The sequence below is a fragment of the Chiloscyllium plagiosum genome, unplaced genomic scaffold, assembly GCF_037043375.1.
Source record: "Chiloscyllium plagiosum isolate Xiang-an unplaced genomic scaffold, Cpla_swu_hap1 HiC_scaffold_6, whole genome shotgun sequence".
Classification (NCBI taxonomy): domain Eukaryota; kingdom Metazoa; phylum Chordata; class Chondrichthyes; order Orectolobiformes; family Hemiscylliidae; genus Chiloscyllium; species Chiloscyllium plagiosum.
The window spans coordinates 95,160,314-95,188,182 of NW_028270144.1; the positions used below are offsets into that span (position 1 = coordinate 95,160,314).

The following is a 27,869-nucleotide window of genomic DNA, read 5'->3' on the forward strand; positions in this document are numbered from 1 at the left end:
GCATTGTGTTATGTTAGAGCTGAAGGAATCATGTAACACTGACGAATTGGAAATAGGCAGCTCATCAGCTGCATGCATGCACATTTCTAACCCCATGTTTAGGAATCCCTAAACCAGCTACTGTGAAATCTGCATCCATGTTGAAAGACCTTCTGGGCAGTTTAAAATGGTAAAAATCCTTACATGAGGTGTCTATTATTTTGTTTCATTACTATGTTAGGACGTCAGGAGAAGGTGTAATATTGTTTATGTAGCCTTGCATAATATGAATGAACTTGTAATTCACTATTGAAACCAAGATCTGCCACTAGAGTTTGGAATCTCTAGTCCAAGAAACACTTGCTTCCTCTTTTCTCTGTTCTTTCTCTCCTCCAAACCCTGACTTGGAATATTCATCTCTGTGCAGTCACGTACGTGACCAGAGTAGATTAAAGCATTGTCAAGATGGACAGCTGAATCATAAGCAGTATGGAGTGTACAAAATAACTTGGGAGAATATTTGAATTTATTGCCACTTTTTCTAACCATGTTCTTATGCTGAATTGTGATTCTGAGTCGGAAGTTCAGCATTTCAGCAATATCTGTTTGCTTTGCTGCGTTTGTGTTCTAGGTAGACATTGTGCAGAATACAAAGGTGTGACCATGTGTCTGACCTGAAAGGAAATCTTCCAACGTTTTCCCCAAGACTCTTATCTATTCAAGAGTTCAGTGAACGTTGCTGGTGTTATATCACTCACTTTACAGTCCTTTTGTGATCAACTGTTTACTGAAGCCTTGTTTGAGTGACAAAAACAAAATAATTCTTCACATCAAGACGAAGTTTCTATTGAGTCTGAGCCTTTCCTAGATACAGCTGCTTGCTCTTTGTGTCCAAATCTAAAATATGAGGGAGAACAGTGTGTTCATGCAGCAAGTGAGCTAGATCTCTGTATCTTTTTAACTTTTTGTTTACAGTCCCATCTTGAAATCCTATCTCCCGATTCACCCCATTGTTTAAGGAGGTGACTAAAGTATGCTTTATCACCAATTCTACTAGCATCCAAATATCATTAAAAGAATTGCACTACTATTTTCAGGATACCCTGATGTGATTCATTACTTCAGTACTGAAGTTGTTGAAGAGACAGATTTAGTGGACAGTCTTCAAAGATGGGTTCCTGGGATTTCCCATCTGCCCCTTTTTTTTTTAACCAATGGTAGAAAATACATTACAAAATCTGAAATTTGCTCTTGCTTTATAAGCAGCGGTCACGACTTTAGAATGTTGCACAGTTCAGGCCACAGTCTTTAACTATGGCTCTGCAGTGAAAGGTTTCATGAAATTGAGGCAGTAAAATGAACCTCTGAAAACAATCCTGTTCATTTTAAATTGTTCTGTAGGGCTGTGAATTTACAGAGGTATGAGTGCCACGCAGGCAAGTGAGTACAGAGAATTTAAAAGAAGTAATGGAAAGGGAAGTATATCCAATAGGAGAGAGAAAGCAAGAGAAAACACAAAGACTAAACATGCATAGTACTCAAAACCAAGTAGATTAATCAATAACACACATTGGGCACATCATTTTGGACCGGTGAGCGAGCTAGTAGTTAACATTAGTGTTCATATTTTTAAAAAAAAATTCCTGCAATGCAGGACAAGTTCAAGAAAGGCAGGGGGCAAGAAACTGTAGGCCAGTTAGCTCAATGTGTGTTGTGGGGAAGGTGTCAAAACTTGTTTGAAGAAATTTATAGCTGCACACTTGGGTAATTGGAAAAATCAGCATGATTTATCAAAGGACAATCTTTTTAACCAATTTGTGTTCTTTGAAGGAGCAAGATGTGCTATGGATAAAGGTGGTTCTGTAGAAGGGGTTTTGCTGAACTACCATTGCAACTTTTTGCATAAAATACATGTAGGTGAAATGGTTATTAGGCAGAGATAGAAGGCTGGCTGGCAGGTAGAAAATCAAATTATTAAATAGATTAATCGATGCATAAATTGATCTTTTCTCAAATTGACAGGATATGCCAGGTGCAGGTTCTGTGCTGGGGCCTCAACTTTATTTTTTACAATGTATATAGTTAACTGGAATGAGGGGAGTGAGGGCAAGTCACGTGTGATTTTTAGTTGCCATAAAGGTAGGTAGGAAATTATGTTGTGAAAAAGACATCAGGGGTTAGCAGTAGGACGTGAATGGGTTGAGTCGGCAAAAATCTGGCAGAGTAGAATGTGGGAAAATGTGAAGTTGTTCACTTTGTCAAGCAGATTGAAAAATAACTTTTTTTTTCAGTAAAGAACTACTACAGTTCCAGGATACAGAGGGATTTGAGTGTTGTAGTGCATGAGTCAGGAAAGATTGTTTAGGCTAGGACACCATATCAGGAAGAGTACTGGGATTCAATCCTTTTATTACAATAAAAATTGAACATCATGCTCTTACTGGACTTTACATGTAAGTATTGAATTGCTGACACATGTAATTACTTGTAGTTAGCAGGATTAAAATGGCAATTTTGGTGGTGGGAACGTTGCTCAATTGTGTATAATAGCACTTCGGAGTATGAAAAATGCAAAAAGGCAACTTCTAAATAATTTTATGCGTCAGTTGTACAGGGTATTGCTGAGACCACATCTCAAAGTGTGAGTGAGATTTTAAGGAAAGATGCAAATGCATTGGAGGCGGTTCAGAGATTTCCCAGATTGATATCTGGAATGAGTGGGTTGTCTTCAGAGGATGCATTGAACCTTGCGGTATTTAGAAGCTTCTATTATCTCAATGGTCTTGACGAGTTGGACTTAGAAAGCATGTTTCTTCTTATGGGGCGATCCTGATCTAGAACATGTTTTTAAAGATTTGTCATTGTCCTTTTTAGGACAGAGAAACTTTTTGACAGTTGTGACTTTGGAAGTTTTTGCCTCAGAAAACGATGAAAGCTGGGTCATGAAATAATCTTAAGAATTAGCTTGATTTCTTTTGGGTAGGTGAATCCAAGATTGAGGGGTGAATGAGAGCGTGTAATTTTGGAATACGAGCTGCTCGCCTGCGATCTTTGTGAATTTGTGGAACAGATCTGAGGAGTCAAATGGTTAGGAGCTAAATGGTCTACATCTGCTACTATTTTGCATGTTCAAATTCCTATCAGTGACTTAAATGAAATGACAAAGGTATGAGAAGTTTTGTACCTCCGGTTGAGGTTCTGGATGTTGGTTTGCTTGCTGAGCTGGAAGGTTTGTTTTCTGGCGTTTCAACACCCTACGAGGTAACATCATAAGTGAGCCTACGGATGAAGCACTGGTCGTATGGCTCGCTTTCTATTTATGTATTAGGTTTTTTCAGGTTGATGTCATTTCCTGTTCTGTTTTTCTGGGGTTTGACTTGGATACCATTTACATGTGTTTGTTGATAGCATTCCAACCCCCTGAACTCTATGCTTCTAGGAATTTCGTGAGTGTCTCTGTTTGGCTTGTCCTAGGATGGATGTGTTGTCCCAGTCGAAGTGGTGTCTGTCCTTATCTGTACGTAAGGATACTAGTAAGAGTGGGTCATGTCTTTTTGTTGCTAGTTGATGTTAGTGTATCCTGGTGGCTAGTTTTCTGTCAGTTTGTCTAATGTAGTGTTTGATACAGTTCTTGCAAGGTACTTTGTAAATGACATTCGTTTTGCTCATCTGTGTAGGGTCTTTCAAGTTCATTAGCTGCTGTTTTAGTGTGTTGGTGGGTTTGCGGGCTAACAAGATTCTAAAGGGTCTGAGTAGTCTGGCAGTCCTTTCCGAGATGTCTTTGATGTAGGGCAGAGTGGCTAGGGTTTCTGGACATGTTCTGTCTGCTTGTTTGGGTTTGTTGCTCAGAAATCGGCAGACTGTGTTCATTGAGTACCCGTTCTTTTTGAATATGCTGTTTTGGTAATTTTCCTCTGCTTAGTTCCACTGTGCTACAGTTGTGGTGGCTAGTTGAAATAATGTTTTAATGTAGCGGAGTTTGTGGATGTTGGGATGATTGTTTCTGTAGTTCACTATTTGGTCCATATGTGTTGTTTTCCTGTAGATGCTGATTTGAAGTTCCTCATTGGCTGTTCGCTGTGTTGCGACATCTAGGAATAACAGTTTGTTGTTCTTTTCCTCCTCTTTAGTGAATTTTGTGCCAGTAAGAGTATTATTGATGGTCTTGGTTTCCTCTAATTTGTTTTGTTTAGTGATGACAAAGGTGTCATCTACATAGCGGACCCAAAGTTTGGGTTGGATGGTTGCCAGAGTTGTTCGAATTTCTGCATTACTGCCTCTGCTGAGAACCCTGATATCTGAGATCCCGTGGGTGTTCCGTTGGCTTATCTGTAGGGTTTATTTGAAGGTGAAGTGAGTGGCACAAAGGCGTGATTGCAAATTTGCTGATGTTACAAAGATAGGTACAAAATGAACGTCAATGAAAATTCAGCGAGGGTTCTTGCAGTATTACATCTGAAAATTTTTTTTGCTCACTTGCTTAACCTGTTTACATCTTGCTGTAAACTCTCTCTCTTGTCCTTGCAACTTGCCTTCCTATCTCCTTTTGGTGTTATCTGCAACCTCAGCAATATATATTCATAGAGCAGAGAATAGTACAGCACACTACAGGCCCTTCAGCCCTCTGTTGTGCCAGCCTTCTATCCTTATTGAAGTAATTAATGTGTTAATTATAGCCCCGGCACTAATCTGTGCAGCATACCACTAGTTAAAGTTTGGCATCCTGAAAATGCCTCCTTCTTTATTCCAACTTCTATCTTCTGTTAATTAGCCAGTTCTCTCTTCATGCTAATATGCTACCTCTAAATCATAGGCCCTTTATCTTGTTAAGTAGCCTCATGTATTAAATGCCTTTTTGGAAATCCAAACATATTGGATCAACTCAATTTCTCCCTTATCTATTGTGCTTATGACCTCCACAGGAGTTCTTTTAAAAGAAAAATTGTCAGACATGGTTTTTCCCCTTTTTCTGAAGTGATGTTGATGTTGCTTGATAAAATTGTGTACTTTGAAATGCTCTTCTGTTATTCCAAATGATAGAGTCTGACATTTTTCCAATTTTTCATTCCCTTTTTATTGAGTACAAGTGTTGGCTGTTTTCCAGTTGTTTGGACCTCTTCGAGAATCTGAGTGTTGGAAGGTTACTACCAGTACCGAAACTGTCTTTGCAGCTATTGCCTTTTAATATTGTGAGGTGCAATCCATCAAATCTCGGCAACTTGGTGGGCTTTCATACTTTGTTTCCCTAATTCTTTTTCTCCATTGATAGTTGTCTTCTTTAATAGACATACAGACACCAATGATGTTGTGCCTTTGGAATGCTATCAATGCCATCCACTGTGCAAACTGATGAAATGTTTCTACTCAACTCCTCTGTTATTTCCTGGTTCCAATTTTTAAAATTTTTCTCCCTGCTTCATTTGCTATGTCCATTTTAGTCTCTCTCTTCCGACTGATGGATTTTCTTTGAATCAACCTGTTCGAGATATTGTGACCCATCTCAGAAACCAGTGTGACTTGAAGCCAAGCCCTCTGGCTGAGAGATAGGGAAGACACTACTCTGCCACAAGAACCTCTTCTGTTTTAGACGTTTAAACAAGTTTTAACTTGCTCATTCTTACTTGCTTCTACCCTCCTAAATTTATTTTCTCCTCCTCCTTTTGGTCATCTGTTAGTTTAAAAGCTTTCCCAATACTTTGGCATAACAATCTTTGCTCTATTATATATTGCTTCATTCATTTGATGCTGGCCTTAACTTCCTTTTATTAACCATGGTTGGTTTATCCCCTTCATGGAGTCCTTCTTCTTCACTGGGATGTATCTTTTGTGAGTCATGCAATTTTTATTATTCCTCAACCATGTTTTTTAATAAACTCTTTTCCTGTGCATTCCAGTTATCTCTGCCTTCGTTCCATATTCTTTCCTCTCTGTCGGAAGGACCTGACTGGTATAGAAAAGAGATTTATCAGGATGTTGAGGTTGAGAGTTGGTGCTGTAGAAGCACAACAAGTCAGGTAGCATCCAAGGATTAGGAGAATCAATGTTTCTGGCATAAGCCCTTCATCAAGAATGAGGCCTCATTCCTCATGAAGGGTTTATGCCTGAAACGTCGATTCTCCTTCTCTTTGGATGCTGCCTGGCCTGCTGTGCTTTTCCAGCGCCAGCATCTGCAGTCCTCACTTTTCTCCTTGTCCCTTCACCAGGATATTGCCTGGGATGGAGCGCTTCAGGTATGAAGAGAGGCTCAATAGATCCTAGTGGCCTTGTTTTAACCAGAGAAAGTTGAGGAGCCTGATATGTATGAAAATCTGAGGTGCATGGACACAAATTTAGACCACCTCATTGACCTCTCAACTAAGGGGAACAGCTGGTTACTATATATTAAGATGTAGGGAAGGAAGTTGAAAGGGTGTTTTGAGGAAAACCATTTTACACTCAGTGGTGGGAATCTGGAATGCACTGTCTGGGAAGATAATAGAGGTGGGGAAACCTCAGCCCCTTGAATGTGCATGGATGATGTAATACGATTTAGACCAGGCTAGACCCCCTCAAACGTTTTCAGAAAGTAGCTCAGATCTTGACGCTTCTAGTTGTTTAAGCAGGTATAAGGAAGTATTCTAGGAGGTTCAGCAGGTATTCTCGGAGTCACTAAGGAGTGGCCCAACCACTCAGTTTTAAACAAAACAGAATTTTATTTACAGGTGAACAATAGAATATAGAATAACACAACTCAATCGACATGAAAATGCTACTTAATGATGCTGTTTCAAATACCTGCAACATTCCCATAAATACCCCTTTGGCAAAAAAGGTAAAATCAAATACCAGTTTTTACAGGAGTGAGACAGTGAATTAGTGTCGAACTGCTTCTTTGAGTCCCCAGCAGCTTCTCTGGGTTCCCAGCTAAAACTTGACATGCAGCTGCAAACAAACAGCTTGCTAAACCAAACCAAACGCTGAACTGGGTGAACTAGCCACTCCCCTTTCATTGTATAAGTGTTTTTTTAAAAAAACACTTCTTAAAAGCTTTCTGAAGTAGCTACTTCCAGACATATTGGAACCTCCTGCCTTTACGACCCCCTGGGGGGGGAGCAAGGACAGAATAATCTTGTTAAAGGAGCAGCTTCATCACAACTCCGCAGTCACCTTTTGTTTTTGCATCCCGTGGGGTCATTCGTCCATGTCCAGTAACATGGCCCAGGATAGTGTCTTAAGCTTTGGCAAATTCACTTCTGGCCAGCTTTGTCACCAAGCCTGCCTTCCAAAGACAATAAAATAAATCTATTAACTTAAAATATGGCTGGCACGTTTTTCATACCAAAATGCATGACTTTAAATTGATTACAGTCCATTACAGCTCATTCAGACAACAGTACCTGCCAGTATCCTCTGAGCAAGTCCAACTTAGAAATAAAGTTGCTTGTCCCACTTTTTCAACACCGTCTTGTAAATTTGGAATTGAATATACATCAGTCTGTATAACTGCTTTGACTTTGCGATAATCCCCAACCTTTGGGTACCATCTTGTTTTGGCACCATGATTCCAGTCACTCCATCCTGCTTTGAAAATGTCGATCTGGATGCGTTCACCTTTTTTGAACCTGTGCCAAATTTAGAGGGTTATGTCTATGAGGATGTTGCTTAATTGGAACAGCATTTCCTATATCTATATCATACATGATTAGATTAGTACTTTCCAGCTTATTCCCACAAATGTCCCCGTATGATAGTAATAACTCTTTCAGGTCATTTCAGTTTTCCTCTGGAAGGTAAGTCACTAATTAATTTATCCCAGTTCTTAACGATCTCCTCATTTGTCCAATTTAATTTGAGGAATGTCCATTCAGAATCTTCTGAACTTGGTCACATCACAGAGTGAACAACAAATAACAGTCTCCTTTTGCTTTCCTTTCCTGTCAAAGTACCTTTTGAGCATATTTGCATGACATACACTGTGAGATTTCATTCTGTCTGAATTTCATTTCCTTATCAAATAGTTCACCTCACTCAATTTTCTTATGGCTTGATAAGGTCCATTAAATCTTGCTTTTAATGGTTCACCTACCACTGGAAGTAACAACAGCAAAATTGCGAGTTTTTGATTTTTTTTCTGTTTCTTGTTTCATTGTATGCTGTGACATTTTCAAATGTCTAGCCAACTCCCCTACTCTATTTAGCTGTTCCTGACAATTTGACATATAGTCCAAATATGTGGTCTCTGAATTATGAATAATGTCTACTTATTCAGTTTTAGCAATCCTCACTCTTTATACCCAAAAGCTAATCCAAATAGACTGAATTTGTTTGATTCATTTGGTGCATCTCTGATGGCAACAAGCACAAACTGAATTCCCTCTTCCCAATCATCTGGATAGTCCTGTCTATAAGCCCTCAGAATGGTCTTTAATGTCTGATGCCACCTTTCTAGCTTTCTCTGTGATTCTGGACGGTACGCAGTAGACTTGACTTGTTTTATTCCCAAGTTGTCCATAACTTCCTTGAATAATGTTGATGTGAAGTTTAACCATTGTTCTGATTGTATTTCTGTGGGTAGTCCATGTCTAGTGAAAAAATTGAGTAGCGCTTCCATGATCCTTTTAGCTGTGATATTGTATAATGAAATGGCCTCTGGAGATCTAGTGGGCATGCCCATTACTGTTAACAAATACTGATTCCCACTTTTATTTTGTTTAGATAGGGGTTCTATGCGATCAATTAAGTTTCTTGCAAAAGGTTCCCCAAATGCAGAAATAGATATTGTGAGGGTTTTATTACAGCCTATGGTTTTCCAATTACCTGACATATGCGGTAACTCTGGCAAAATTCAGCTACATCTTTTGTGCAGTCCAGGCCAGTAAAAATGTTTTTGTATTTTGGCTTGAGTTTTTCTTACCCCTAAATGACCTCCTACTGGTAGTTCATGAGCTACCGACAACACCACCTTTCTATAACCCACTGGCAATGCAACTTGATGAACGTCTGCCCTTTTCTCATCTGCCTGAATATGTGATGGTCTCCATTTCCTCATTAAGACCTCATTTTGAAGGTAGTGTCACACTGGGATACATTTTCTGTATATGCGTTTTGAGACAATTGCTTCAAATTTTCATCTTTCTGCTGTAACTCAGTTAATTTGTCCGAGCTAAAGTTTTTTATGTATATATTTAATTGAAAAAAAAATTTCACTTTCACAAAAAAAACCAAAAGGAAGTTATAAAAGTACAGAAAAGTAGAAATACTATTGTACTATTTCATTATATTACAGTAACATTGACAATAAACTGTCTACTATTCTTTAAGATACAGTCATCTCATATTTACTTCAACCAAATTAGCACAAACTCAAATAAAATAAAATAACGCTAAATTAGATTACAATCCACTAAAATTAAATTACACTGCATCGTACTATATTACATCACTCCACTTGCCGCACCTTCCTCAAGGCTCCGGTTGCAGCAGTGGTTATACCCATATTTACTAGGCCTCCCTCCCCGATGTCCACAGACTGCCATGTAAGGCCCTAATCCGTACCACAGACAGATCCATGTCTGTGTAATTTAGAAAGGGCCTCCATATCTTATAAAATTGCTCCATTCCATGGTGCACCATACTTGTCAGGTAATCTTGAGGGATGTATTCAATCACACATCTATGCCACCCTGTAAGACTTGAAGGCTTTTGATCTCCAATTCATTAGGAAGTTCTTCCTCGCACCGTGTGTAAGAATGTTGAATAACGTCTTCCCATACTCCCCCAGAGAGGGAAGATTTGGTAATTCCAAAAGGGGAGACGCTGGATCCTCTCTAACTTGCATTCCCAGGATCCTCTCCAGCTCATTCACTATGGCCTCCCAGTATCTGCAGATCTTGTAACAGGACCAAAAGCAAGGGTGCCAATATTGGTTTTACTGTGGGACATTTTCAGGGAAGATCCTTTCTTGAACTTTGCTAACGTCTCTGGCACCATATGGACTTTGTGGAGGATCTTCAATTGCATCACTTGTGCCTTATTGCATATTGAAGATTTCTTTACATTTTCCCCCATATATCCTGCCATGAGAGAGATGACATTTCTTCCCCCAACTCCTGATTCCAAGTCTCATGGAGTCTCTTTATATCCCCCAAAACATTCCTTCTCTGAACATGATATATGGTACCCACGAGAGCATACCCACATTGGAGCAATCTTTGTTCTTGTGGTTCTGTTCGCCGAGCTGGAAGTTTTTGTTGCAAACGTTTCGTCCCCTGTCTAGGTGACATCCTCAGTGCTTGGAAGCCTCCTGTGAAGCGCTTCTGTGGTGTTTCCTCCGGCCACTACAGCGGACAGCTGAAACTGACAACCGGAAGCGGCAGGGACAGGCCACTATAAATGCCGGAGGAAACACCACAGAAGCGCTTCACAGGAGGCTCCCAAGCACTGAGGATGTCACCTAGACAGGGGACGAAATGTTTGCAACAAAAATTTCCAGCTCGGCGAACAGAACCACAACAACGAGCACCCGAGCTACAAATCTTCACCCAAACTTTGAACTCTTTGTTCTATATCTGACTTGAAGAGCTGGGTCATGAACATGGTCTTCTGTATATAATTCCTAACCTGGAAATATCGGAAAAGGATTAGGGATTCCATATTTCTGACCTAATTGGCTAAAAGACATCAAGACCTCTCCCTCGAATAAGTCTCCCAACCAGGAGATTCCTTTACCCTCCCGTGTTCTGAAGTCGAAGTCCATTGACCCCAGCCTAAATCCTAGGGCTCCCACTAACTGGTGAATGGCAAAATCTTAAGCAAATTGCCTTCACCCTGCTGCATTATCATCCATGCTTTTTACTGTATTTATGATAATTGGACTTTCACAGTGCTCAACCACTGACCTCCTCTTATCCATGAACAATAAGTTTGAGGCTTTGCCTGCAAGGCCTGTACATCAAGTCAAATTGACTGAGTTACTGCACGCTCATTAGCCTAATATGACAACAGGGTGCCTATTTGGTACCTCTTCAGACCTGGGAGGTGCACCCACGCATATTCTGCGGGAGTTGCAACTTGGTAAATTTAATTAAAGTGCGGATACAGCACCAAATAAATGATCCAAGCCATCCCCCAAACCTCCACAGCACTTGATTTGAGTAATAACATTTGGAGCATCCTCATAGGATATAACAACCGAGTAAGAACATTCTGTTTAATCAAGGCTCCACGGTCTAGCCCAGTAGTCCCTCCTATCACTGCAGGTCCTGCTTTATCCTTTCGAACAGCTGTGCAAAGTTAGCTCCATACAGTTGCTGGAAGTGAGGGGTAATAAAAATTCCCAGAGAGAGAGAGAAAACTTTTCTGTGACCATCTAAAAGGAACCTCCATTCTGTCTTCAGCTTCGGTACCTCCACCAATCCTCTTCTTTCCCCCCCCCACAACCATGGGCAAGACTTTAGATTTTGTAAAATTTATTTTGTATCCCTCAAGCTGCTGAATGACTTGTTTTTTTTATATTAGACTGGGTTTGGACTTTTTGGGGTTAGGTTAAAAACAAAAGCAAGTCGTCTGCATAGAGAGTGATTTTGTGTTTCCCAACTCCCATCTTCGGTGCCGTTATTTCAGCGTCTTTTCGGACAGCCTCCATCAGTGGTTCAAATACCAAGGTAAACAGTAGCAGTGACGGGACATTCCTGTCAGCTGCCCCTCCCCATACCAAAATTGCACGACTCAATGCCATTCGTAATGATCGCAGCCTTGGGGTCTTTATATAACATAACATTGTCACCACCTGGCGAAGGCCCCTCCTAAACCAAAACAATCTCGAGTAGCAAAGAGATGGGACCATTCCACCCGATCAAAAGCCTTTTCTGCATCCAGAGAGACCACCAAACCTGGAATCCTTCTCTGCTGACATATTTGAACTCTCTTCAACACTCTATTGTTGAAGGAGCTATTGCCCTTGATAAAACCCGCCTGGTTCTCTTTTATGATAACGGGCAGCGCCTTCTCCAGTCTCAGAGCCATGACCTTTGTTAGAATTTTAAAATCCACATTCAACAATGAAATGGGTCTATACAATGCGCAATCCTTGGGGTCTTTCCCTCCCTTTAAAATAAGGGAGATGTTAGCCTTCCTGTGAGAGGGCGGAAGACAGTCCAGGCTATATGAATGACCGACTGTACATCTCCATCAGTAGTTGAACTAACATGTTTGAACTCCTTGTAAAATTAACTTGGGAATCTGTCTGGGCCGGGTGCCTTACCACCTTGAAGCTGCCCTACCACCTCTTGCACCTTCTGCACTGTCACAGGTGCTTTTAAAAGGGAGACCTGACCTGTGTTGATACCAGGGCAGTCGAAGCTTTCAAAAAGAATTCCATTCTCGCTTCTCCATCCACACAGCCCTCCGACCAGTATAACTCTGCATAGAACTCCTGAAGTCTGGCATTGATCTTCCTCCATTCAGGAGTGACTTGCCTGTTCTCTCCCTGATAAACAAAATGGACTGTGAAGCACTTTTCTTCCGAGCCAGGTAAGCTAGGTATCTATCTGGCTTATCCCCATATTCAAACCGTCTTTGCTGTGCAAAGGAGACTCCTCTCTTTGCCATTAGTGAGTGCTGAGTCCAGAGCAGCCCGGAGAGCCGTTGCAATTTGACCACGGATGGTCTGGTATAATATGCCGATTTAGCTGCCTTCAGCCAGGCCTCAAGCATCCGCTGCTGCTCTCCTCTCTGCCTCCTTTTCATTCTACCCCTGAAGAATGTTTTAGTGGTCTCCCAGAGCACTGAAGGGTTACTGGCCGTATCCCGATTGATCTCCCAAGAAACCCTGAACTCCCTTGTGATATTACTGTACCAAGTTATCATCCTGCAACAGAAACTGATCCGTGCACCAGTGCCACGTGCCTAGTCCACTACCTTTGGTCTGAACTTCTAAATATACTGCTGGCATGGTCTGAAATAGTTATGCTCCTGCAGGCTAACACCAAATCCAAACAAACCAACAGAACAAAGAACATATCAATCCTTGTGTGGCACTTGTGCGGGTTGGAGTAAAGGTTAAAGTCCCTCCAGACATCTTCTAGCCCCAACTCCTCACACAAGTCCACTGTCTAGAATGCCGAGGTGTACCTGACAGCCCTCTTGGCATCCTGTCCACGCCAGGATCCCTGAGATAGTTAAAGTCTCCTCCTATAATTGTACGGCGCACTCCAACAGCCATTCATTTAGAGACTGCATCAACAAAAAATTTTGAGGATGTGCCAGGGTCAGGATACCATATTCTTCTCCGTGTATCAACGCCTTGAGAATGACTAACCGTCCATACCCATCCTTGATTTGATCTGTCACCTGAAATGGGAAATTATTTCGTACCAGTATGGCCACTCTGCTGCTTTTGGAGTTGAAGGTGGAAAAGAATACCCTATCGTATTCCTCTGCTGTAACTTCAGATGTTCCCCATCAGTCAAATGTATCTCTTGCAACAGCACAATGACAAACCTTTCCTTCCTAAGATTTGAGAGCACTTTTTTTTCCCTTTTTTTAATGGGGGAATGACTCCCTTTTATATTCCAGGTGCACCACCTGAATAGATTGCTAGCCAAAACTGCACACTACAGCCCGAAATCCCCTGAGAGGAAAAAGCCCGTTCAATGTGCTACGAGAGGAGAAAAAAACAGACTTTATGAAATCTAAATAATCCCAATCTCCCAGCCGTCCTAATACCTTCCAGCTAAAGCAGTGCCCCAAACCTAGGCAATGGAAAAGAAACATATTATTTACACTCCTACAAGTTAGCAATGGATGCCCACCTCTCCTCTTGCCATCTCAATCCCAAACATCTTTACATCAAAGTAGTAACCACCCCTCACCCAGCAAAACAGAACAATAGAATAGCTAACAACCACCAAACAGATATAATACAAAAAATACTGGATTTTACACCAAAGCAATACCAAGCCAATAAGCCCAAGAACCCAAAAGGGAAAAGAACAAAGAGCAAAAATAAAAAGTTGTATTGTGCTATTGGCCACACACCTCTTTTCCTTTCTCCTCCTTGGTCAAAGTTGATCATTTCAGCGAGTTCAAAAATTCTTTTACTTTTTCCGCTGAATCGAAGTTGTAGACAGTTCCTTCATAGTTGAAATGTAGCACTGCTGGGTACCTTGGAGAGTATTGAATGTTTAAATCTCTTATTTTCTTTCTTTACATAATCAAAGACCTGTCTTTTCTTTATTATGGCCCCAGAAAAGTAATGAAAAAACATTATTTTTGAACCTTTATAAGTCAAAGCCTGTGGATCTCTTCCCAGTCTTCTGGCTGTTTCTATTATTAAATGCTTTTCCTTGTAATGCTGGAATTGCACTAGGACCGGGTGGGGATGCTGGGGCGGCCTGGACCTGCACATCACGATCGCTCCACATTCACCCGGCCTGACTTGATCTCCAGGCCCAGAAACTCCAGAAACCACCTCACGGGGAAATCAGTGAGGTTTTCACCACCTTCACGTTCAGGTAAGCCCAAGATCCATAGATTTTTTTTTTTCCTCTCCGACTTCGATTTTCAAGGTCATCTACTTGTTTCTGCAGGGCCTGAACCTGGCCTTCCAAGGTTCGGACTTGCCCCTCTTAGCTCTCCGTTGCGGGCTCAGAGGATGCGGTCCTCTGCTCCACCTCTTCCACTCGCTGATCCAAAGCCTGAATCTCTTGCTCATGCTTTGTCAACATGGCAGTAATCAGCTCCAGCCCTCCCTAGACTTTTCATGGAGTTTTGCAAACTCTGTTATTAAATTCTGTTACTCCACTGGACCTAAGGGTGTCGCCATGGGAGTCAAGGGAATGGCTGCGGGTGTGCCATACATAATAGGGGAATGCCCTGCCCTGTTGCACCCCCCTTGCTCCCTTGCCTTTAGATGCCTTCATTTCAGCTCCATTATCTTCCAAATCCTAATTTAAAGGAGCTTGAGGTGCTCTACCTACTTAATGCTACAAACTTTCCTCTGCGGTGGAGGGAATGATTGGAGCCCATCTTGCTTGGAGTATGTCACAGAGCCCAATACAATAGACTGTTCAGACTGCCACCTTCTTGAATCCCTCTGAGCTAAAGATTTTTACTTCTGTTTTGTCTCCATCATCTGATCAAACAGGGTCTCTGCTAATTCTGCTTCAATTTTCTTATCGGTACTCTTTGGTCTCTTCTGTTTCAACTGGTGTGACCTCATTACCATTGTTATGTCACAGAGATGAATCCCTCTGTTAATTGAGCCAAACACACAGAAAAGCTCACCTCACCTCATAATCTGTTAAAGTCTGAGTGATAGAGAACTTCCAAATTCCACTCTTTAAAAGAAAATAACATCAATTTATAACTATAAAAGTGAATGGTCAACAAAAAACTATTCACAAATCTAAGCCCCCCCTTTCTTTTAACTGCTTACTATTTGCCTCCAACTCTGTAACAATATGCTGTTCCAATAAGACATTTATTAAAATTACATCAACTTAATTTCAAAACCACAGTCTCTGTCGTCTTGTGTCTTCACTCTTCCGACTGCTGATCTCCCTGGGTTCGCTTCTTTCTTTTCATTGCAAGTATGTTTCATGTGCAAAGGTACCTTTTTTGATAGTGTTTTCTAATTTCTTTGTGAACTAGGTGTTATATTGGCAATTAGTTCTCTGGTTCTGCAGCAGTTGCTCTTTGACCAATTTTCAAAATGTCTGCATTCTTATACCCCCAATATTGGAATGTCTCTTGGTTTCATGTTGGCAAAACAAATTCAAACTCGATTGAGTTTTAATATCCTGGGCCATAATTTAAACTGATTTAATTGGTTTACTTTAAATTGTTATCAAAACAGCAACCAAACAGCAGGTATCCATTTCACAGCCGCATTCACAGATTGAGAGGATCTTCTACCTTTTTAATATTGTAATCTCTTTACCTGCTGTTCCTGCCTTGTGCAAGTAAATGGACCTTCACAGGTGTGTGGTTTAAGAAGATCTTGCATTTCCTCCTTAACCAATCTCTGACCAGGTTGTACATTCTGGTGCAGCTTTTTTAGCCTCCAGTGTGCTTTCCATTACCACTGTTAGAAACAAGTTTAATAAAATTTAGACGAGACCACCAAAACTGGAAACAAGACAATTTATTCTACGATCTTGCAAGAAAGGGCATCAAATGCAGAAGCAATTGAGCAAGTTAGAACTCAGGTTAGTGTACAGTTATACCCTTTGAGCTGAGTGAGGTCACCTCTCCAGACTCCTAATTACCCAATCTCTCTCACTGTCATACCACTGCCCAGCTGCGCTCCACCCTTATTACTTCCCCCTTCCCCAGGTTGACAACCTTCCTCTCTGTAAGAGCTGACACACACATTATTTTGTCGACAGTACATCAAGATCTGGTTTAACATTTTGTCAATTCTGCTGGTACATTTCATTAATTTGTATCATTTTGTATAGCCCATGCATTTCGGTTATCTCAGCTTTTGGCTGAAAACACAATTTTTAAAAAGAACTTATTTGCTATAATAATTACACACCAAAGTTAGTATTTAATTAACCACAATTATACAATGAAAAGTAGAGATACTCTTCCCTAAATACCTGCAGAGTTAATAGTTCTCTTGCTGTACCCCTTTTCTGTATGCTTTTTCTATATCTGCAAAAACAACACTTTTCTTTTTTCCCCCACTTCTAACACCACTAGAGCAAAATTCACTGGCTTATCCTCTTCATCTGTCTTTCCAGTGCTTTTCTAACCCACCAACATTGATTTCATGTGGCCTACTTTATTGTAGTGAAAACAGCAAAGCTTTAACTTTTTTTTTCTCCTTTTTAAGGATTTCCTTTTTACCTTGTGGTAAGTTATCCTCCTGATCTTCACTGAGAGCTACCTTTCCCTTTTCACATGAGGATTTCTCTTTTCCCCAATTTCTATCTTTCACTGATTTGAAATTGATGTTTGAAGCCAAATTTTGATTTATGAATCAACTCACAATCATCAGCCATTTCAGCTGTTAATCTTGCTGTTTTAACACACTCTGCTCTTCCATATGAGTTCTCACTACTTCAGGAAGTGAATTTTTGAACTTCTCCAAAATCGTCTCCCTAAGAGCATTTTAGGTTGGCTCTGTCTTTAATGCCCTTATCTACCTATCAAAATGACTTTGTTTGATCCTTTGAAACTCAGTGTATGTTTGATCGAAATCCCCCCTCGGATTTCTGAAATGTTATCTGTCTGCTTCTGGCACAAGCTCATACTGGCACAAGCTCATATACACTGAAAACTGCTTTTTTCACCTCCTTATTTGCCCTTGATACCACCTCTGAGAGATAAAAATACCTCCAGCTCTACCTGCAAGTTTTGCTGAGATCAATAAAGCCCACACAATCACTGGCCACTGCATTTGTTTCGCCACCTTATCAACTCAGCCACCATCCCATAAACACCCCTTTGGCAAAAAAGGTAAATTCAAACACCGGTTCTTACAGGAGAGATGTCAGAGAGGGGGGATCAATGTGGAATTGCTCGTTTGGGTCCCCAGGAGCTTCTTGACCAGCAGCTGCAAACAAAACAGCTTGCTAAATCAAACCAAATAGTGAACTGGGAGAACTGGCCCTTTGATTGTACAAATGTTTTTTTTTAATTTTTTAAAACAGTTTTCTCAAGTAGATACTTCCAGATATGTTGGAACCTCTGCCTTTATGATCCCTTTTGCAGGGGGGGTGTGGAAAAGAAGACAGAATAACCTTGTTAAAGATTATTGTCACAAATAATCATTCCGGTTAGGGACCAGGTGCTGAAAAGTGTATGATGAGTCTAGGTGAGTCTAAGGGTCGGTGCAGACTTTGGCTGCCTTCTGTGTTATATAACTCCATTCCTTTTATACTAACCCCACAGTTATTTTCCCACAAATATTTTTCATTTCTCCCTTTCAAATGAAATGCCAAATTCAGGCATGTCATAGTCAAGGTTCCTGAGGGAATCTCTTACTCTGATTGATTGATTGTTTAAACCTTTCTCATTGTGCATTACCAGATCCAAAATAGCCTGACCCCTGATTTCGATCCGCAATCTGTCATTCTAGGAGACTGTCCTGAATCCTGTTTCTGAATTCTCCTTTGTTCCCAATCTTCCCAATCTTCTCCTTTCACTTTAGAAGACTAAAGTCACCCATAATTTATGTCTTTCCTTTTTTACATGCTCTCATTTGTTTTTTTGACTTCTGTACCTCCAATATAGCTACTTCAGTGGGATTAGTACATGACTCGGTCACCAATATATTTCATTTTGTTGCTTCTTATGTCATCCAATCTGAATTCTACATCTTTGATTCAAACTCATTTCTCTCTCTGATAATACAGAGGGATCTGAATGGCATCGTGCATGTATCACTATAAACTAATGATTAGATTCGATTAGATTAGATTCCTGACAGTGTGGTAACAGGCCATTTGGCCTAACAAGTCCATACCGATCCTCTGAAGAATAACCCATCCAGACTCTTTCCCCTACCCTTTATTTACCCTTGACTAATGCACCTAACACTATGGGCAATTTACCATGACTAATTCACCTGACGTGCACATCTTTGGATTGTGGGAAGAAACCGGAGCACCCGGAGGAAACCCACACAGGCACAAGGAGAATATGCAAACTCTACACGGACAGGCGCCCAAGACAGGAATCGAACCTGGGTCCTTGGCAGTGAGAGGCAGCGGTGCTAACCACTGAGTCACTGTGCAGGCATGAATAATAACAAGGAAAGCTAATAGAGTCTTTGTATTAAATTTTCCTGGCAATAAAGACTAAAATAGAGATTATGCAGTTAAAATATGCAGTGCATAGATAAGGTCACATCTGGAATGTTGTGTAACAATGCTGTGTCACTATTTAAAACGGGATGTACATTTCTCTGTAGCAGTTCAGAGAAGTTTTTCTCTCCAGTTTTACACCTGAAGTGAATGGCTTGTCCACGAAACCAGGTTGAATAGATTAAGCTTTTGTGCTGGCATTCAGAGGAGTAAGGGGCAGTGAGACTTATCAATGTAGGGTCCTGAGTCCTGCCTGTGTAAGGTAAGGATTCTATCTCGTGTGGAAGGAGTAATCATCCAGGATTACTGTTTTTAAAAACAAGTTTTGAATAACAAATGAGAATACTTCTGTGAAGTTTGAGTCTGGAATCGTCTTCCTAATAAGACAGTCTGTGAATATTTTTAATGCAGGGTAGATAGTCTTGATAAGCTGGGTAGTTTAAAAGGTTATTGCAAGAAGGTAGGGATGTGGAGTTGAGGTTAAAATCAGATTGTGATCTTATCAAATTGTGGAACAGGCATTCAAGGAGCTGAGTGGCCTACTCCTACATTTAATTAAATGTGGGTATTGCTAGCTGGGGCCATTATTTATTGCTCATCTATAATTACCCAGATGCCAGTTAAAAATCAGCCACATTGATTTGAGTCTCAATTCACATCTAGATCTGACCAGGTCAGCATGACCGATTTGCTTCCTTAAGGATACCAGGCATGTCTACAATTGAGATATCAATGGGATGAAGCTACAGCATAGGATTACTTGCGTCTCCAACTGGATAAGCAGCCGGTGATAGAACTAAGCGATTTCTACAGCTAATAGATCAGATCTAAACTCTGAAATCCTGGCACATCTAGTCATAAATGTTGAAGTACAATAAAACAACTTACTAGAGAGGGAGGAAGTTCTACAAACATGAGCATTCTCCTTCTTTGAGTGTGCCCAGCCCACCAGTATAAATGTGTCAGCCTTGCCTTTTTTGCTACAATCTTCAGCCAGAAGTACTGATTGGGAGATCCATTTCAGTCTTCTGAAGAGGTACCCAGTAATGCTGATGCTAGTCTTCAGCCAATTTGATTCACTGCATGTGATATCAAGAAATGGTTGGGCGCACTGAATACTACAAAGGCCATGTGTCCTGACAGCATGTTGGCAATAGCACTGAAGACGTGCCCCAGGATGTGGTGCACCCCCAGTTAAGCTCTTCCAGTACAGCTGGAATGCTGGCATCTACCTGACAAGATGGAAAATTCCAAGGTAATGTCTTGTACACAAAAAACAAGATAAATTCAACCCAGAAATAGCAAAACCTTTGAAGAACTTTTTTTGTTTCTGCCAGCATAGTTGGAGACAAATAAAATACGCAACAGTAGAAAAGCAAGAGGGAGGAATTTAATCGTGATAACTAAAGTAAAAGTATTAGGAGAATAATCAGACGAAAGGCTGACCAGTCCCCGGACCTGATGACTTACATCTTTGGGTCTCAAAAGAAGTGTTGTACGCTGGTTGATTAGTTGTAGTCTTGGAAAAATATTGCACTTCCATTCAACAAAGAAGCAAGATGGAAAACAGGAAACTATATAAATCCATTCACTTCACACCCATGATTGAGGAAATGCTTGAATCCTTTGAGCAAGTAGCAGCATGGCATTTAGAAAATAATTTTGCAGTTAATCAGTCAACATGGTTTTGTGAAAGGAAAGTAGTGTTTAAGAATGTGTAACAAGTAGAACGGATAAAAGACATTACTGTATATGATGAATTTGGATTCATAACACACTTTTAATAAGGTGCCATGTGAAAGTAAAAGCTTATGGAATTGGTGATATGATCATGGATAGAGAATTGGTTAACTCATAGGAAACCAAGTAAATGGAGCTATAACTAGAGAGGTAGGATCAAATTGATGTTGATAACTTGGATATAAAGAAAGGTAGGAAAACAAGTTGAGGAGGATACAAAAAGTCTGCAAGAAAGGTTCAGTGAGGAACAAAATATTAGGTGGAGTGTCAAAATATGCATTTGTTCATTTTGACAGAAATAGAAAATGGAAACTTATTTAAATGGTGAGAGTTGGTAGAGTACTGAGAGAGACCTGGGTGTCCTTGTTCCTGAATGAGAATCAATATAGCATGTGCGATCAAGAGATATTTGGAAAGGCAAGTTGAAATGCTATCCTTTTATTGCAAGGGATGAAATCTAAGTATAGTCGAGTCTAGCTGGGACTGAATAGGACATTGAGAGCACACCTGGATCACTGTTTTGGAATCCTTTACTTAAGGTTGCTTGTACTTATGTTGGAAGAAATCCTGTGGGGAGTTTCTCTAGATTGAGAGGAAAGGCTGGTGCATACATATTTGTAGTTTTTGAACAAAATGAGAATAATGCATGAGGAATCTTTTGAATATTAGAGTTTGAATTAGGTGTTTTTAGATCCACAAAGATGTAGTGTTACGTGGGAACAGGCAGTTAAATAGAGTTAAGGTTCAGTCTGCTATGATCTTCTTCAAAGAGAGTAGACTTGATGGCCAAATGTTCTAATCCTGCTATTTTTTAATATTCTTATGTTTTGCTGTCAGATTGCTAGTTTCAATGACTTTATTTTCCTTAAATGAGGATGATGAAGGTTTTGATGGAATATTTTGATACATATTTTTGAGGCGCATGTGACAAATTTGAATGAGTATGGAAACTATTCTCTCAGTCTGAATGAATTTGGGTTTAATAATGGGTTAATAAGTAGTGAGTTAAATAACTCCATGTTGTATTCTGTACTTAGCCAGTGTTTTCAGTCAAATTTGCAAAATCACATTTAAATACGAAGTAAAAATGCAGATTTTTCAGTACTTAATTAACCAGTTAAATTGTTTATGAAATGGATAGTCAAACGAATGCCCGTAGTGCAGAAGTCAGGATAGATGCCTTAGTTAGTCAGTGACCACATTGGATGCCCCACCAAAACATTGCCACTTCTTTTGGATCACCTGAGGATTGATTCTTGTGCTTTTTTTTTGAGTTTGGTTTTTAGTGGGTGATTTAAAAATATCACCTGTTGTACTGAAGTTGCTCTTTAAGTAGATTTGCAAATCAGTAAATTCAGTTTCTGTACTCCCCATTATTACTGCAATTCTTCCTTTGTAGATTCAATGACATCCATGTTCCTATTCGTCTTGAATGTGTAAAATTTGCGAGTCACTGCCTTGTGAACCACCCAGATTTAGCAAAAGATCTCACTGGTAAGTATCTAGTTGACTTTTTTCATTTGTAAATTACTGACTGCTATCTTAAATAAATAACAAATCCACTTTATTTTCTTGTTTTGATTTTTCCTATGCCATCATAATAACACGTACTGAATAGATCCTGCTGATCATACAACACTTAATAATGAATTTTAAAATTTGGAGCAAAGAATTGAACAGTGACTATTACTGAACTTAATGTAATTAATTGCATAATTAGTGAAATTGCATATATTTCATTGCTTTACAAATTTTGAGTTTTAGTTGATACTAATCAAGATTAAAGCAAAAAAAAATCCCTACGAATTGTAGTGATATTATCCTTTGGCATAAAATTAAATTCCTGGCAGTTTGTTAAGTCAGTCATAAAATAGACATTGAGTTGAAGAAAGGAATATTGCGTAGATTAAATGGATTCTAAGGTAATTTTGAAGTAAGAGAGTATAGCAGTTTGTGATACCAGAACCTTCCAGAGCATTGGAGCTAGGTGGCTGAAGGGTGGAACCTTAGAATAAGCCAGAAGAACAGTTCTATAGTGATTACATGCTGCAAGAGGTTAAGGAGATGGGTCAGTCATAAAGTAAGATAAGCACAAGAATGAACATTTTAATTTTGATGCATGGGGAGTTGGAAACTGCTGAAAGTCCGTATGAGCAAGGTTGTTGAGTGGGTCGAACTTAGTGTCCAGTAGTCCGTGGGTAGTAATGAATGAATCGAAATTTACAGAGAACAAGGGTAGGAGGTTGTTCACTGAATTTGTTTTTTAGTAGTAAGGAATTGAGGAAAAAAAATGGGCAATTCGAATAGTGTGGAAACAGGCTCTTCACCCCAACAAGTCCACACCAACCCTCTGAAGAGTAACCCACCCAGACTCATTCCTGTATCCTATATTTTACCCCTGATTAATGTAGCTAACCTGCACATCCCTGAACACTATGGCCAATTCACCTAACCTGCACACTTTTTTGGATTGTGGGAGGAAACCAGAGTACCTGCAGGAAACCATATCAGACATGGGGAGAATGTGTAAACTCCACACATAGTCACCAGAGGCTGTAATCGAACCTGGGCCTGGCGGAGTCGGATTAGTAGCTTATGAGTCAAGTCTGGTTTAGGTATGAGATGCTGATTTGCGGGAGGAATAATGTTGATGACTAAGCTAACAAGTTTGTGATGGGGCTCAACCATGGCTGTTGACTTCTTGAGTGTAATTGGATAAAATTGCTATATGCCAGATAGATAACCGGGCAACTTTGTCAGTGCAGGAACAGAGTTGGGTTGTGTGGTTGAGCTTGGTGATCCATTTGTGAATGGAAGCTGATGTGATGAAGCCTGTGAAGTGCATAATGAGGTTTTAAGGTATATCTTTGGATATTGATGGTGATAGATGGGAACCCTAACTATTACTGCTGGTGGTTTAATTATAGTTGGTTGAAGTTTAGGAATAGGAACATGCAAGGCTGCAGCATGGAGGCATAGGTTGAAAGCGTGATATTGTTGGTCATGTAGCAAGCTGTGGAGCTGTCAAAGAGAACAATGAGAGAATCATACACTACTGTCAGAGAATGTCACTTGACATGGATTAATTGCTGTATTAGTACTTTAGCAGTGATGGAATGTTGATTTTAGAGAAATTGCAACATGAAATTTCTTGTGGGAAAGTGGACGTAACTTTGGCAGACAATATACAGGTATTAGGTTATGTCCTCTTCAGGGAACCTTACTTAAATGTTGATCATTATAACAACTGATTTGTAATCTTTATTTATAAATTTTGATGCAATTATATTTAGATTTATTCTGTCTACTGCTGATTTCCCAACTACAAATGGAATACTCTTTGTAAAGATTTCTGAGCTGAGCAAAGTGCATGACTTCTGATGTTGGTCATGAAGAGAGACTGCGCAGAGTAAGGTTTTGACGGAGAAAAGATTGAGGGAAAGATAATCTATGTCTTCCTTTTGTCAAAGATGTTGTAGGACAGTAAGGCTAGAGTTTACAAAGTCAAAGTTAACTTGGAGGATAATAGGTTTTAAAAATTCTCTCAGTCACTGATACATTGAACAAAATATATATTGTAGTCGATACAGTGGTTTCAACTCCAAAAAGTTAGTAAATACAAGCTCATTTGAAAATTGCTTTGTATGGATATATGTGGACAAAGATATGAAATGTCTCTACAGAATTTTTTAAGGTTCCTTGGCAAGGTTTCTTTGAAATTAAAATGAAGTGTTTCATGTGTTGATTGTGGAATGTGAATAAATAATCTGGAATTTAGTTTGGGATCGGGGAGAAATTCTGCAGAGCTTTCCCAAAGGAAATTAAGACCAGGCCATTTGCTTCCACAGACCACAAAATCTAGTCCATTGTGAATTCGAGCAATCTATTCAGAAGATATTTTTTATTTCGCAAGGTATGATTATTTCTAGTCACTATTAATTTTGAGGCTTTAGTAATTGGAGATGAATACAATAAATGAACATTGGGTGTTTTCTTGCGTCTCAAGAAAGATGCTGGGAACGATTTATGTGTATCAAAACTTATTCTCATTTAAGAAACTCCAACATCTGTCTCCTTTTTTTTCACAGGGAAACCAACATGGGTCATAAGGTTAAAAAATATACATTGTATTCTAGGTTTGAAATAATATTTTGTCACAATGCTATCTGTTGTAAGATAGTGATTTAGCAAATAGGGTACCAATATATTTCAAAAGATCTGATGTTGATAACTTGAAATGGCAAATACTTTTATAATTTTTAGTTTCAACTTCATGTTTTTATAGTGAAAACACAAGCTTTTTGTTGAAGGACCTGGGTGCTTTACTTTTAAAGCAGTTTTAATTCATTAAAATTAAAGAGTTCTTGCTACATTTCTCTTTCAGCAAGCTGGTTGAATATTTCTGTAATGTAGTTCATAATGTTGAAGTTTCAAAATATGAAATAAATAACTAATTTGTTACATTTACACGTGACTGGTTCAGATATATTTATGACATTAATCATAAGGAGACCACAACACGGTTGAAATAAGTGAATTGTTGCTTCAATTTAAAATGCTAAATGGCAAATGATATATGAAAATGTCCAAAGAACAATTTGCCAGTTCCTTTCATTGGGATATGAGCCACACTTGAAAAATGTAATCACTAATACACTGCAAGTAATGCCACAGATAATTACATTTTAAAGTAATTTTGTTCTCCTGAATGCGGGTGAGATTGCCAATGTTGCATTTCACACCTGTTCTTGAGTTGGTAAGAAGTTGTTTTGTGGACTTTTTGAACTGCTGTTGTGCAAGTGGTGATGTTGCTCAGTTGATAAGGAATTTGAGGATTTTGACCCAGTAATGATAAAAACACTCAATTATGTCCACGTTACAGTTCTATGACTTGGCTCATTTGAAGGAACATGGAAGTAATAGTATTCTGAAGGTATATTGCTCCTCCATTTTGTTGGTAATGTTACAGAGAACAGCTATTGACAGATTCTGAATTATTGCAGTGCATCCTGTAAATGGATGTACAGCACTGTAACTACCGAGTTTTGCTGATGGGATGATCATTTTGAATTTAGAGATGCTAATCAGGTTATTGTTGTGTTCTGAATGGTGTTATGTTTTGTGTTATTGGTGCTGCACTTGCCTGGCAAATGATGAATATTCCACCACACGTGATTTGAGACTTGAGGTGGATGGTCTTTTAAAAAGGTAAGGAATTGAATCAATGTTGTAAAATGCCAGCCTTTGCCCTATACTTTAAGTGATGGTCTTGATTCAGTTTGTCCAGTTGAGTTATTACTGGCGACCCTCAATGTTATCGATATTGATATTGACATGGGGAGACATGGCACAGCAGTTACTGATGGGCAGCTTGATGGTTTGGACTGAGAAGTAGAATACAAAATAGACAGAATTGCATCTTCTTAAAATTTAACTATTCTGGGAAACTATTGGGCATATTGTAATTATACAAATTGATTGTCTCTGCAGTCTGTGTGCATGTGTGTTTCCATGCTGTCCTTGGTTTTTCCCCAACATAGTTTATTGCTAGTGATTTATTTTTCAGCTTTGTCATTTGGTAGGCAATCAATGGTTGTAAGATAGACAGGCAGAAAAATCACAGAAATACTTTGCAGGTGGAACAGAAACCAAGTTGATGGTTCGGGTTTGGGATTTTTTTTTTCTCAAAACTGGTCACGGACCTAAAACACTAATCTGTAACTCTAAGGACACTGCCAGACCTGCTGAGTACGTTCAGAACTTTATCTGCTATCTTTCTGTTACCTACAGGGCAGAGTTTCAGTCAACATCTGTTACTTTTTTTTTCTATAAAGAATGTGATGACTGAGCACTTGGCAAAGAATGATAAATTTGGATTGAGTCTACGTGGATTTATGAAAGGAAGCCATTGTTTGACAAACTTGTTGGCATTTTAAGGATGTTACTTGCAGATCAAGGAGAAATGGATCATGTCATAGAGTCATGCAGAAACAGACCCTTATTCTAACTGGTCCATGCTGATCATAATCCCAAATTAAAGTAGTCCTACCTGCCTGTGTTTGGCCCCTATCCTTTGAAACGACCCTCATTCATGGACTTATCTAAATGTCTTTTAAATGTTGTGACTTTACCTGCATCCAGCACTTTTTCTCTGGAAGTTCATTCCACACATTAAGCACTCTTTCTAAAAACAAAACTGCCCTTCATGTACTTTTTAAATCCTTCTCTGACATTTAAAAAAAAAAAAATGCCCACTCGTCTTGAAATCCTCCACACTAGGGAAAAGACATTTACTTTCTGAACCCCTTTGAGTTTAATAATATTCTTCCTGTAACAGAGCAACCAGATCTGGACACAGTACACCAGAAGAGGCTTCATCAACATCCTATATAGCCTCAACATGATGTCACAATCCTCCACTCAGTGCTCTGAGCAACGAAGGCAAGCATGCTGAATACCACCTTAACTACCCTACCTATGATGCAAACTTCAAAGAATTATGTACCTGAATCAGTAACTGTCTCTGTACAACAGTACCCAAGGCCCTACTTTTTAATTATATAGGTCCTGACCTTGTTTGTTTTATCAACATTCAATACCTCACGTTTATCCAAATTAAACTCCATCTGCCTCTCTTCAGCTCATTGAGTCAATTGATCAAGATCTCCTTGTACTCTAGGCAAACTTCTTCACTGTTAACTAAACCACTAATTTTGGTGTCATTTGTAAACTTAATAACCATGCCTTTTATGTTCTCATCTAAATTATTTATATAAATGACAAACAAAAATGGACCCAGCAGTGAACCCTGTGGAACACTGCTGGTCACAGGCCTCCATTTTGAAAAATAAAACCCGATATCGCTGTTTCCTGCCATTTAGTGAAGTTTGTACTCAATTGGCAAGCTCACCCTGAATGCTATGTGATCAAACTTTACTAAATAGTCTACCATGCAGAAGCTTGATGCTTCAATCTTTTTGGTTGCTTCATTTTTAAAAAAAAAACTCAATCAAATTTGTGAGACACAATTTTCCTTGCATTAAAACCATGCTGCCTATCCCTAATCATTCTTTCTTTGCTTCTCCAAATGTAGCAAATCCTATCTTCCAGAATCACTTCCAACAACTTGCCGAACACTGAAATCAGACTTGCAAGTTTATAGTTTTTAGGCTTCTCCTTGCATCCATTCCTAAAACAAAGGCACAGCATTAGGCACTCCAATCATCTGGCACCTCACTTGCTGTTATAGATGGTACGACTGTTTCTGCAAGGGTCCCGCAATGGAACATCTTTAAAATGGTAAGAGCTTGGAAAATGTTGATGTCCAAAGTGACCTGGGTGTCTGTGTTCATGCAT

The 27,869-nt window shown here is 39.5% G+C and overlaps 1 protein-coding gene across 1 annotated transcript in view; it reads left to right on the forward strand.

Annotated features, from left to right (window-relative positions):
- The window catches only part of pds5b (PDS5 cohesin associated factor B), a 233,973-nt gene that overhangs the window by 70,103 nt on the left and 136,001 nt on the right, over nt 1–27,869 (forward strand). The window contains exon 10 of the mRNA XM_087988236.1: nt 21,913–22,007. Coding sequence (XP_087844362.1) covers nt 21,913–22,007 — 95 coding nt within the window. The remainder of the gene's footprint in view (nt 1–21,912; nt 22,008–27,869) is intronic.